Source organism: Schistocerca gregaria, chromosome 9 (genome assembly GCF_023897955.1).
Source record: "Schistocerca gregaria isolate iqSchGreg1 chromosome 9, iqSchGreg1.2, whole genome shotgun sequence".
Classification (NCBI taxonomy): Eukaryota; Metazoa; Arthropoda; class Insecta; order Orthoptera; family Acrididae; genus Schistocerca; species Schistocerca gregaria.
The window spans coordinates 173,295,517-173,307,624 of NC_064928.1; the positions used below are offsets into that span (position 1 = coordinate 173,295,517).

The 12,108-nt window shown below is 46.5% G+C and overlaps 1 protein-coding gene across 2 annotated transcripts in view; it reads left to right on the forward strand.

The window, feature by feature from the left end:
- The window catches only part of LOC126292018 (facilitated trehalose transporter Tret1-2 homolog), a 184,839-nt gene that overhangs the window by 116,250 nt on the left and 56,481 nt on the right, over nucleotides 1–12,108 (forward strand). For both annotated transcript variants that reach the window (XM_049985810.1, XM_049985811.1), the window contains exons 4-5: nucleotides 3,365–3,562; nucleotides 9,761–10,083. In XM_049985810.1, the coding sequence (XP_049841767.1) occupies nucleotides 3,373–3,562; nucleotides 9,761–10,083 (513 nt within the window). In that variant the 5' untranslated portion in view covers nucleotides 3,365–3,372. The remainder of the gene's footprint in view (nucleotides 1–3,364; nucleotides 3,563–9,760; nucleotides 10,084–12,108) is intronic.

The window sequence follows — 12,108 nt, forward strand, 5'->3', positions numbered from 1 at the left end:
AATTATCAGCCAACTTATTTACTAACGTGCCGGTAAAAACAGAAATCATAATTATTTAATATTTTTACCTTATTTCCATGAAGACTTCTGCTCCCATGTTCGACAATATTGACATACCCACATTAATCTAACTGTTGTTGGCTTCACATGGCACAGCACAGAAACTGCCTAATCCGCCGTCTTTCCCTCACAGACAGCTGCCTACGACTGTTCGTCCAGCGCTCTCTTAGTCCAGCAAAGCAGTACGGTATCTTTGGCTCTGTGGTCGCGCACAGTCAGCGAACCGCATTATCGAGATTATCGGAGACATTCATCGTTTATAGTATACTAGTTTCATTTTAATTTATTAATATTCTTCTCTTATTCTGGTGCCACATACAAGTGTACCCCAGTACACTCGTTTCAATTTTTTTTGTGGCAAGTGGAACGCCACCGGATTGCATTAGTGGTGTAGTGTCTAGTGTTACCAGGCACGTTAAGGTATATAAGGGGCATGAAGAGAGTCGGACGTTGAGTGATCACCGTGAATCACACGGAGGTGACATGTAGACATGTGAGACAGCGTTGTCAGCACTTGTGAGAATTTGTAAGTGGCATCATTGCAGGCCTCCGTTTGGTCGAATCGTGCAGTCTGCAGATTTGTTGGGCATTAAGTGTTGGATGGCATGGGAAGGTGAGGGCAGGCATTCTCATAGTCAGGATTCTAGTTGAGCACGTGTGACCACCATATTGTGCAACAAGAAAATTGTAACCCCTTAACATCTGCGCCTGACATTTGACAACAAGTAAAATATTCCCTGCAACATTCTGTGTCATCATGCACCACTGGCTGGAGACTAGCAGAAGTCAGACTGCACAATTATTCCCATATCTACACTACTGTCTACACTACAATGTCAACGGCTGCGTATGGAGTTGTACCATGACTGAGAAGCACGGACTGATGATGAACGGCATCACATGCGTTCAGGGATGAACCGCAGTTTTGCACTGCACTGGATGAAAACTATCGGCGAGCATTAAGGTCCCTGGATAGAGATCCCATTTTTCCATTGTTTTGGAAAGGCACAGCTGTGTTACTCCAGGCGTCTTGGTTTGGGAACCCATCGAGAGTTCATAACTGGTACTGACTCAAAGAACTGTGATGGCAGAAAGGTACGTCATTGACATCATGCAGACTAATGTGTTACAACACGTGACAATACCACAGTGCCAGTTTTGATGCTGGTCCCTATATGGCGCGTCACTCCACGAACCTCCCGCATGGTGTTGAGGTACCCCTGTGACGAGCTACCCAGATATGTCCCCAATACAAGACATGTGGGACCAGCTGAGATGCCAGCCAGAGTGGCCGAGCGGTTCTAGGCGCTACAGTCTGGAACCTCGCGACCGCTACGGTCGCAGGTTCGAATCCTGCCTCGGGCATGGATGTGTGTGATGTCCTTAGGTTAGTTAGGTTTAAATAGTTCTAAGTTCTAGGGGACTGATGACCTCAGCAGTTAAGTCCCATAGTGCTCAGAGCCATTTGAACCAATCAGCTCAGATGTCAACTTCATCCGAGCGCCGGTACCCAGGATATGAAGGATCAAATACAATTGTGGGCCAATTTACTCAGGAAAGCCTACAATAGCTGACGGCCTTCCCAACCCAATCAGTCCATGCATTTAGGCCAGAGGGAGTGCAGCATCATAGCGATTAGTGCACTCTGTGACGTCTCCTGTTGATGTCTACTAACCCTTGCACGATCAGCGAGAGTGTAATGTTCCTTTTCTATGGCCAACCAGTGTTATTAGCCTCGTCGAGATACGTGAAAGCGAGGGGGCACAACACTATCTGTTATTACAGACAATATTTGTTGCTTAATAAGTTGAGATCCAAATTATTACCACTGGCTATCTCCGTTGTTTAGCTGTTGCCGCCAAAGACGCTCATTATCTGTTAGGCGGCTGATTCACGTTTCAAAATGAATTAATATCTATGATTTGCGTAGCACATGTAAATCAATTAATTCCTTCAAAAATCGCAGAGTTCACTTAGCCCAGCACGATGTTTCGTCCGTTGAAAATTATTCCCTTAAATATTAATACGGAGTAAACTATTATTATTATTATTGTTGTTATTACTGTCCAGAGATAATCCAGTACACACTTCACTTTAATTTTTCCACTTTAAAACGGGAATTCCTATTCTATATGAAATGTGTGAATCGCTCATGGCCAGTTCTAATAAATTTTAGTTTTAAAGCAGACCAGGTATGTAATGAGGGGTTGCAACTCTTAGCGCCAAGTTCTTTGTAAATTTGACTACGTTTTATCACTGTAATAACTCTCAACCTGTCAATATACATTTCATTTCCTCTTCCCATTCTGGATGCTTTACTAATTTTGTCAGGCAGTATGGTTTAACACATCAGATGGATCAAGATACATACATTTTCTCTGACAACACACCTCATACCGTACCCACTTCCGTAACAGAAGAAAAGTTAGGACTTTCAAAGAAGTTTCTGCATCAGGATCTTGGTCCAAATAAAATTGGAAGAACAGCAATCCTGATACAGCGAGCACCCTTCACCAGTAGCCACGCAACAGTAGCCATGAGTTATCATGGGTGCTCAAAGTTGCTGGTGAATGTGGGGTTCGTTCTATCTCACCATGGCACCTCGAAGAAGAAATGGGCATTAGCAATAAAACTCTGGCCAGAGAAGGACCAATCGAAATATCATACATACTATGAATACATGTTGTTCTTCTCACTGTAGCCAAAATGAGAATCAATCCCAAGTGTCTGGTGGTGTTTTTACAGCTGGGATGAAGTGCTATGGCACATAATGTTAGTGTCGTTTCTGCAGGTGCGACAAAGTGCTGCAGCAAGCAGTGTTTGGTGTTGTTTTTGCAGCTGGTATGAATTGCTACAGACCACTTGTTTGGCCTTGTTTTTGCAACTGGAGTGAAATGCTACAGTAACCAGTGCTTGGCGCTGATTTTGCAGCTGGGGTGAAGTGCTGAAGTTCAGTGTTTGGTGTTGTTTTTGTACCTGTAATGAAGTGCTGCAGTACACAGTGTTTGGTGCTGTTTTTGCAGCTGGGGTGAAGTGCTGCAGTACATGGTGTTTGATATTGGTTTTGGAGCTGGGATTAAGTGTTGCAATAAAAACAGTGTTTGGTGCTGTTTTTGTAGCTGGGGTGAAGTGCTGCAGTCCATGATGTTTGTAGTGTTGTTTTTGCACCTGGAATGAAGTGCTGCAGTACACAGTGTTTGGTGCTGTTTTCACAGCCGGGGTGAAGTGCAGCAGTACATGATGTTTGATAGCTGGGAGTAAATGCTGCAGTAGGCCTACACGGTGTTTGGTGTTGTTTTCGCAGCCATCGAGATGACGTGCTGCAACGGGCACGCGGGCGGCACGCAGCGCTGCTACCGCACCTGCTGCGGTGCCACCAAGCCCGCCGCCGCCTTCCTCCCTGCCTCCGCCACCCCCGCCGCCGCCAACGTGGACGCAGAGTCCGCCACCAAGCCGAGGCCCGCCGCCTACCGCTGGAGGCAACACGTCGCCGCCGTGCTCGGTAAGTCCGCCCACGAGCCTTGGACAACAAAATATCTTCTGTGTTGTTTCCAACGCGTTTGATTGTGTAGATCATGTCACTCCTCGAAAACACTTGCGGTTTAGGGAAGTGATGACTTTATATACAACTGTTTTCAATCAAACTTAACAAACAGAAGACGAAGCGTTGCGCTAACTCGAACAATTTGAGAATTTTAATGATTGGAGAGAAATCACGAAACGAATCTCACAAGGTTCTATCTTGGAGCCATGCCTATTCCTCATATATGTAGATGACCTTCCACTTAACGTTCATTAAGCAGGCAGAATTCGTACTTTTTGAAAACAATACTAAAGTTACAATAAAGTGTCTAAGTACTCAGTATTTTTTTATTAGTGTTAGACAACCTTCTCCCAGTTGTGATGTAACAAAACAAAAGTGATGTTGTTATTCAATGTAAAAGTTGGAAATTGAGATTTCGCTTACTGTTTTATCAATCACAATTGGCGTAAGAATCATTGTCATAAAATATTGCATTATGAAATGTGAATAGTCTTTACTTGCAGTTTCGCGTGGCTTGAAGCAGTCAGAGCTATCGTGTTATTGATTAAGAAATTGCATTATCGTCTTTCTAATTACTTCATGATCGTAGATACGATCATACCCAGTTGTGTAGTTATTGTTAGGATAAAACAATTTCCTAAGACACCAAAAAGTTCTTAAGGGCGCAAAAACAATTGTAACATCACAAAAAAGGGAAATTCAATATTAAAGCTGATTCAAAAAGACAATAAAACAGTTTCCTTTTTGTCAATGTAACACGCACATTGGACTGCTGATCTTGGTGTCTGTAATCTTAGCAAAATGCATAATTAAAATGAAAATAATACTGAGGAGATGATGGGAATGAGCACTGCTAAATGATTCAATACTTCCAGAACAAATATTTATTATAACTAAAACATATATCGTACCTTATGCTTAGTACTACAATGATGGTAGATTTTTATCTCCATTTCATGTCAATTTAGCGCTCTTTTATATAGTCATTGTCCTCTTGAGTCGCCCGTGCGTCGTCATGATAAGTTATAACAGTTCTTCTTTTTACACTTCACTCAAATTTAGTCGGACCACGTTTTTATACATTTAATAAAAAATTAGATCAGACCGCCACAAATCTGCGTCCGTCTTACTTAAGAAAAAAAGCACAAGAGCTTAGCGCTCAAGGCTTCACTTGTTCTCCAGCGAACAAAAAGCGAAGGATCGCATATCGATCCGTATTCTTCTGTTTATGTTGCCGCCCAAAGACGACGAATTACATTATTTAGGAAATTCCACCGTTGCTATGCGACGCCTTATTATACATTAATCATTCTTTATAAACAAGTATTCGCCTTCTGGCTGGAAGTGTTAACTACACTCCTGGAAATGGAAAAAAGAACACATTGACACCGGTTCGTCAAACCCACCATACTTGCTCCGGACACTGCGAGAGGGCTGTACAAGCAATGATCACACGCACGGCACAGCGGACACACCAGGAACCGCGGTGTTGGCCGTCGAATGGCGCTAGCTGCGCAGCATTTGTGCACCGCCGCCGTCAGTGTCAGCCAGTTTGCCGTGGCATACGGAGCTCCATCGCAGTCTTTAACACTGGTAGCATGCCGCGACAGCGTGGACGTGAACCGTATGTGCAGTTGAGGGACTTTGAGCGAGGGCGTATAGTGGGCATGCGGGAGGCCGGGTGGACGTACCGCCGAATTGCTCAACACGTGGGGCGTGAGGTCTCCACACTACATCGATGTTGTCGCCAGTAGTCGGCGGAAGGTGCACGTGCCCGTCGACCTGGGACCGGACCGCAGCGACGCACGGATGCACGCCAAGACCGTAGGATCCTACGCAGTGCCGTAGGGGACCGTACCGCCACTTCCCAGCAAATTAGGACACTGTTGCTCCTGGGGTATCGGCGAGGACCATTCTCAACCGTCTCCATGAAGCTGGGCTACGGTCCCGCACACCGTTAGGCCGTCTTCCGCTCACGCCCCGACATTGTGCAGCTCGCCTCCAGTGGTGTCGCGACAGGCGTGAATGGAGGGACGAATGGAGACGTGTCGTCTTTAGCGATGAGAGTCGCTTTTGCCTTGGTGCCAATAATGGTCGTATGCGTGTTTGGCGCCGTGCAGGTGAGCGCCACAATCAGGACTGCATACGACCGAGGCACACAGTGCTAACACCCGGCATCATGGTGTGGGGAGCGATCTCCTACACTGGCCGTACACCTCTGGTGATCGTCGAGGGAACACTGAATAGTGCACGGTACATCCAAACCGTCATCGAACCCATCGTTCTACCATTCCTAGACCGGCAAGGGAACTTGCTGTTCCAACAGGACAATGCACGTCCGCATGTATCCCGTGCCACCCAACGTGCTCTAGAAGGTGTAAGTCAACTACCCTGGCCAGCAAGATCTCCGGATCTGTCCCCCATTGAGCATGTTTGGGACTGGATGAAGCGTCGTCTCACGCGGTCTGCACGTCCAGCACGAACGCTGGACCAACTGAGGCGCCAGGTGGAAATGGAATGGCAAGCCGTTCCACAGGACTACATCCAGCATCTCTACGATCGTCTCCATGGGAGAATAGCAGCCTGCATTGCTGGGAAAGGTGGATATACACTGTACTAGTGCCGACATTGTGCATGCTCTGTTGCCTGTGTCTATGTGCCTGTGGTTCTGTCAGTGTGATCATGTGATTTATCTGACCCCAGGAATGTGTCAATAAAGTTTCCCCTTCCTGGGACAATGAATTCACGGTGTTCTTATTTCCAGGAGTGTATTTTCTGTTTTAATGAAGCCATAAATAACGAATATCACACAGTCCCTCTCTCTGTCCATCCCCTCTACCTTCCCTCGGCCCATTTCCTCCAACCCATCTCACTGTCGATCTCTTTCCCCCTGCATATCTGTGTCATGTCCTCCTTCCCTCTCTCTGCCTGTCCATCTCTTCCTCCGTCTTTGCTCTCCACGTTATCACCTGCACCCCAGTAGCAGGCTGGTGATTCTTCCCTTCACTGTGTTTCATTCGAGGTAGTAGTATGTGTATCAAGTTTGATTGAAAACGATTCAGGAGTTTAGGAGGAGCTTTCTACCCTTGGATTTGGCTGCATACGCACATTTCACACACACACGTCAAATAAGTTCTGCATCGCCTCGGTTCCTAGAGTTCCGGAACCTGTGCAGAAAATTGGAACAGAGATCAGCATAAACATCATTACCGCCCTTTTTAATGCTCATGAAAACCACACACTGCATGTTGTACCACCATACAGCAAGACCTTCAGTGGTGGTGGTCGAGATTGCTGTACACATCGGTACTTCTAATACCCAGTATCACGTTCTCTTGCACTGATGCATGCCTGTATTCGTCGTGGCGTACTATCCACAAGTTCATGCTCATCAAGGCACTGTTGGTCCACATCGTCCCACTCCTCAACGGTGATTCGGCATAGATCCCTCAGAGTGGTTGGTGGGTCACGCCGTCCATAAATAGCCCTTTTCAATCTATCCCAGGCATGTTCGATAAGGTTCATGTCTGGAACACATGCTGGCCACTCTAGTCGAGCGATGTCGTTATCCTGAAGGAAGTCATTGGGGCGCTGATTGTCGTCCATGAAATGCCTCTCCAATATGCTGCCGTTGTGGTTGCACTATCGGTCGGAGGATAGCAATGACGTATCGTACAGCCGTCATGGCGCCTTCCATGACCACCAGCGGCGTACGTCGGCTCCACATAATGCCAGCAGGGAACCTCCACCTTGCTGAACTCGCTGGACAGTGTGCCTAACATGTCTGCGACGATTGTCTGGTTGAAGGCATATGCGACACTCATCGGTCAAGAGAAAGTGATGCCAATCCTGAGCAGTCCATTCGGCATGTTGTTGGGCCCATCTGTACCATCTCTATTTCATGTCATTTTCAATTAAAGGTGATCTGAAAATGATGTGAAATTCAGATGTTAAAATGTGCTTGACAATGACACATAGCCGTTTGTAGCTTATCGCACGATTAAATAAAAATCACATTACAGCCTACTAAAGACCATTTTTACGTTTATTAAGTTCATGAATGGCTGCAAACGGTCTCTGAGGAGCTGAATTTAAGCACTTTCTGTCAATGATCGATTCAGCTGGACCAGCCATTCCATGTAAACACTTGGGTCAGCGCCACACTCGAAGTCTTAACAACTGAAATCGGGACTGATCCGACCAGCCCAGGCTTTTCCAGTCGGGTAGGCTCCAACCGATATGGTCATGAGTCGAAGAGAGGCGCTGTAGGCTACGTCGTGCTGTTAACAAAGGCACTAGCTTCAGTCGTCCCCTGCCACAGCCCATTAACGACACATTTCGCCCCACTGTCCTAACGAATACGTTCGTCGTACGTCCCACATTGATTTCTGCACTTACTTCATGCAGTGTCGCTTGTCTGTTAACACTGACAACTCTACACAGACACCGCTTTTCTCGGTCGTTAAGTGAAGGCCGTCGGTCACTGCGTTGTCCGCAGTCAGAGGCAATGCCTGAAATCTGGTATTCTCGACACACTCCTCACTTTAGACCTCGGAACATTGACTGCCCCAATTATGTTCTAAGTGCAATGTCGCATGCATCTAGCTTCAACTACCACTCCGCGTTCAAAGTGTGTTAATTGCCGTCGTGCGGCCATAATCTTGTTGTAAACCTCACATGAATCACCTGAGTACAAATGACAGCTGTTCCAATGTACTGCCTTTTTGTCTCATCTCTGACCACAGAGGTAGCGTCCTCGCTTCCAGCACCCGGGTTCCTGTGTTCGATTCCCAGCGGGGTCAGGGATTTTCTCTGCCTCGTGATGACTGGGTGTTGTGTGATGTCCTTAGGTTAGTTAGGTTTAAGTAGTTCTAAGTTCTAGGGGACTGATGACCATAGATGTTAAGTCCCATAGTGCTCAGAGCCATTTGAACCATTTGAACCATCTGACCACAGATGTTAAGTCTCATAGTGCTCAGAGCCATTTGAACCATTTTTTGTCTCATCTATATTTGTGCATATCTCTATCCCATGACTTTAGACCGAGCGATGTGCTGCAGTTGTTAGCACACTGGCCTCGCACTTGTGCGACGGTTCAAACCCGCGTCTGGCCATTGCGATTTTGGTTTTCTGTTCAAAATGGTTGAAATGGCTCTGAGCACTATGGGACTCAACATCTGTGGTCATCAGTCCCCTAGAACTTAGAAGTACTTAAACCTAACTAACCTAAGGACATCACACACATCCATGCCCGAGGCAGGATTCGAACCTGCGACCGTAGCAGACATGCAGTTCCGGACTGAGCGCCTTAACCGCGAGACCACCGCGGCCGACTTGGTTTTCTGTGATTTCCCTAAATCGCTTAAGGCAAATGCTGGGATGGTTCCATTGAAAGATCACAGCTGACTTCCGTCCCCATGTTTCCCTAATCCGACGGGACTGATGGTCCCCTCCCCCAAGTCAACCAACCAACCAACCATGACTTACGTCATCTCAACGTCCGCAGCTTGTGGTATAGTGGCCAGTGTTGCTGCCTATGGATCACAGGGTCCTGGGTTCAATTCCCGACCGCGATGGGGATTTTCTCTGCCTGGGGAGTCGGTGTTTATGTTGTCCTCATCAATTCATCATCATCATTCGTGGCAGTGGGTAGATTGCACAGCTCGACTGGTTCCAGTCGAGCCTGGGGACTGGGTGTTTGTGGTGTCCTCATCACTTCATCAGCATCATCATTCGTGACAGTGACTAGATTTCACAGCTCAACTGGTACCAGTTCGCAGCACGTGGTCTAGTGGCTAGCGTTGCAGTATCTGGATCACAGGGCTCCAGGTTCGATTCCTCGCTGGGTTGGTGAGTTTCCCTGCCCAGGGACTAGGTGTTTGTGTTGTCCTCATCATTTCATCATCATCATGACTTCGGCTCCACTAGATTGCGTGAAAAATTGGACTGTGTCAAAATTAGGACTTTGTACGGGCGCTGATGACCGCGCAGTTGATCGCCCCACAAACCAAACACCATCGTCACCTCACTGTATGTCATTACATATTTGTTTTAATCGTGAGATACAATGTGGAACGTCAAGGTAAAGTAGATACTGCAGTTATGTAGGCATCAGGAGTGCCAGTGAGTGGTCTTACGTGAGGTGTGCCTTCGCAGCGACGACGAGCACGCTGTCGGTGGGCTACGTGGACGGCTGGTCGAGCAACGCGCTGCCCTTCCTGCAGTCGGGCAACGCGACGGCGGCGGCCGCGGCCGTGGGCGACTCCGCGGCAGCGCCGGCGCCGCTGGACGCGTACGTGTCGCGGCCGCTGACGGACGACGAGGCCTCCTGGCTGGGCTCCCTGGTAGCGCTGGGCGCTATGGCGGGCTCGCTGCCCGCGGGGCTGGTGGCCGACGCGCTGGGCCGCAAGCCGACGCTGCTGCTGCTCGTGCTGCCCTACCTCGCCTCCTGGGGCGCCGTGCTCGCCGCCGGCAGATCCGTAAGCACCACACACACTCACCACCTACTCGCTTGCAGGTGCCATCCAACAGGGAACTAATTAGAAGCGGTGATTCAAAACGATCGTATTCCAACGACGTACGAAACAATGAGAGTCAGTAGGGAAGAGTATGCCAGGAAGCTATCAGGCACTATCCAACTGCAAAGTAATTACACGTAGTGTTCCACAAGGATCCATCTTAGGGCCCTTTATTTTCTCCTGTTCCACAAGGATCCATCTTAGGGCCCTTCCTTTTTTTCTTTCCCACAAGGATCCATCTTAGGGCCATTCCTTTTTTCCTGTTCCACAAGGATCCATCTTAGGGTCCTTTCATTTCTCCTGTTCCACAAGGACCCATTTTAGGACCCTTCCTTTTCTTATGCCCCACAAGTATCCATCTTAGGCCTCTTACTTTTTTCACATTTACGTGAATGGCGTTTCTCCAGTAACATTAGCAAACGCCAAGTTTGTGTAACAGCAAATGCTACATTGGTGGTGTGATCTTTCTGACAGAAAACAAGACTTGTCAATAGGAAAGAGTTCTATATTAAGATACCAACCATTACATTAATGCACACTAATTACATGTTGTAACTGGCAAGGGTCCACCTTAGGGCTCTTACAGGTTGACAATTATTGAACTTTGCACAGGATCAGGTTGCATGGAACTTTGCATCAAACTACTCTTGGGACAGAAGACCACAACACAACACAACACAACATGAAAGAAACGTAAATTAGTTAAAATTACAGCGCACACACTTTATTCAACATGTAAACGTACTACAGATGTGTATTTTCAACTTTTTTCGGCAGAATGAGTGGTAAATTAAATTTTGGGCATGCAGCCGCGCAAATGGCTTTTTAATTGGTGTAAAGAATGGCAGCAAACTCTAAATATAGATAAATGTATATTAATGCAGATGGATAGGGGAAAGAATCCCATAATGTTTGAATACTCCATTAGTAGTGTAGCGCTTGCCACAGTCACGTCGATTAAATATTTGGGCGTAACATTGCAGAACGATATGAAGTGGGACAAGTATGTAATGGCAGTTGTGGGGAAGGCACCCAAACTGCGTGAAAATGTAATCATATGTCAGTTCTAGTATAATATATTTGTCCAATGAATACCCGTTTATCATTTGCATTTCTTCTTTGTGTAGCAATTTTAATGGCCAGTAGTGTAAAAATTTATGTCATCAAGACAGACCTGTAAAATAAACTGCCAAAAATATGATCACAGACTCGTTTCCAGATTTACGTCTTCAATTGATGGCACACACACACACACACACACACACACACACACACACACACACACACAAACACACTGGGAAAAATAACACAAGTGTATCATGAAGTACAGGTCCTTTGAAGTGCAGAAAATTGCCAAATTGCAGTGCATACATCCACAGCAACTTTTGAAATGATGGGCTGTGCTATTCTGAGGCTAAAACCCAGGAAAGATTCCCCAGTTGCCGGAAAACGTAATGTTACAACAAGCCTGCGACATAACAGGATGTGCACCGGCATTTGATCAGTGGCTGTGCTGGTACGATAACAAAACGTATAATCACATGATTTAATTCTTACTTTAGGGAAGGCGACATAGCCTCTCTCATGACTGAGTCACGCTTGCTAATTCCATTTTCTATTAAAGACAGCAGCGACTCCAAACAGACAATGCCCATCCTCACGAAGTTCCTTCAGAAGCACTTAATATGTCCTCCTGCCTCCGTCCCTTCTTTTCAAGGGGGGGTCGAACTCAACAGGGTCTGCCTTTTCGTTTTTGTCGTCGTTCTGCCCTAATTAGAAGATGTACTGTCACTGTCAGTGCAATAGCTCCAAAAACAAGTGCGTCCTCCATGTGCAAAATGCTGCATGAATATAAACTTATATACACATATACCTGTGTAACCAAGTGTCGTAATATAAAACTAACTGCTGAGTCTGTAATTCAGAACAGTAGTAACCTACATAAGAGAATAATAATTGCGTAATAAATAATGATGGAAAACACAG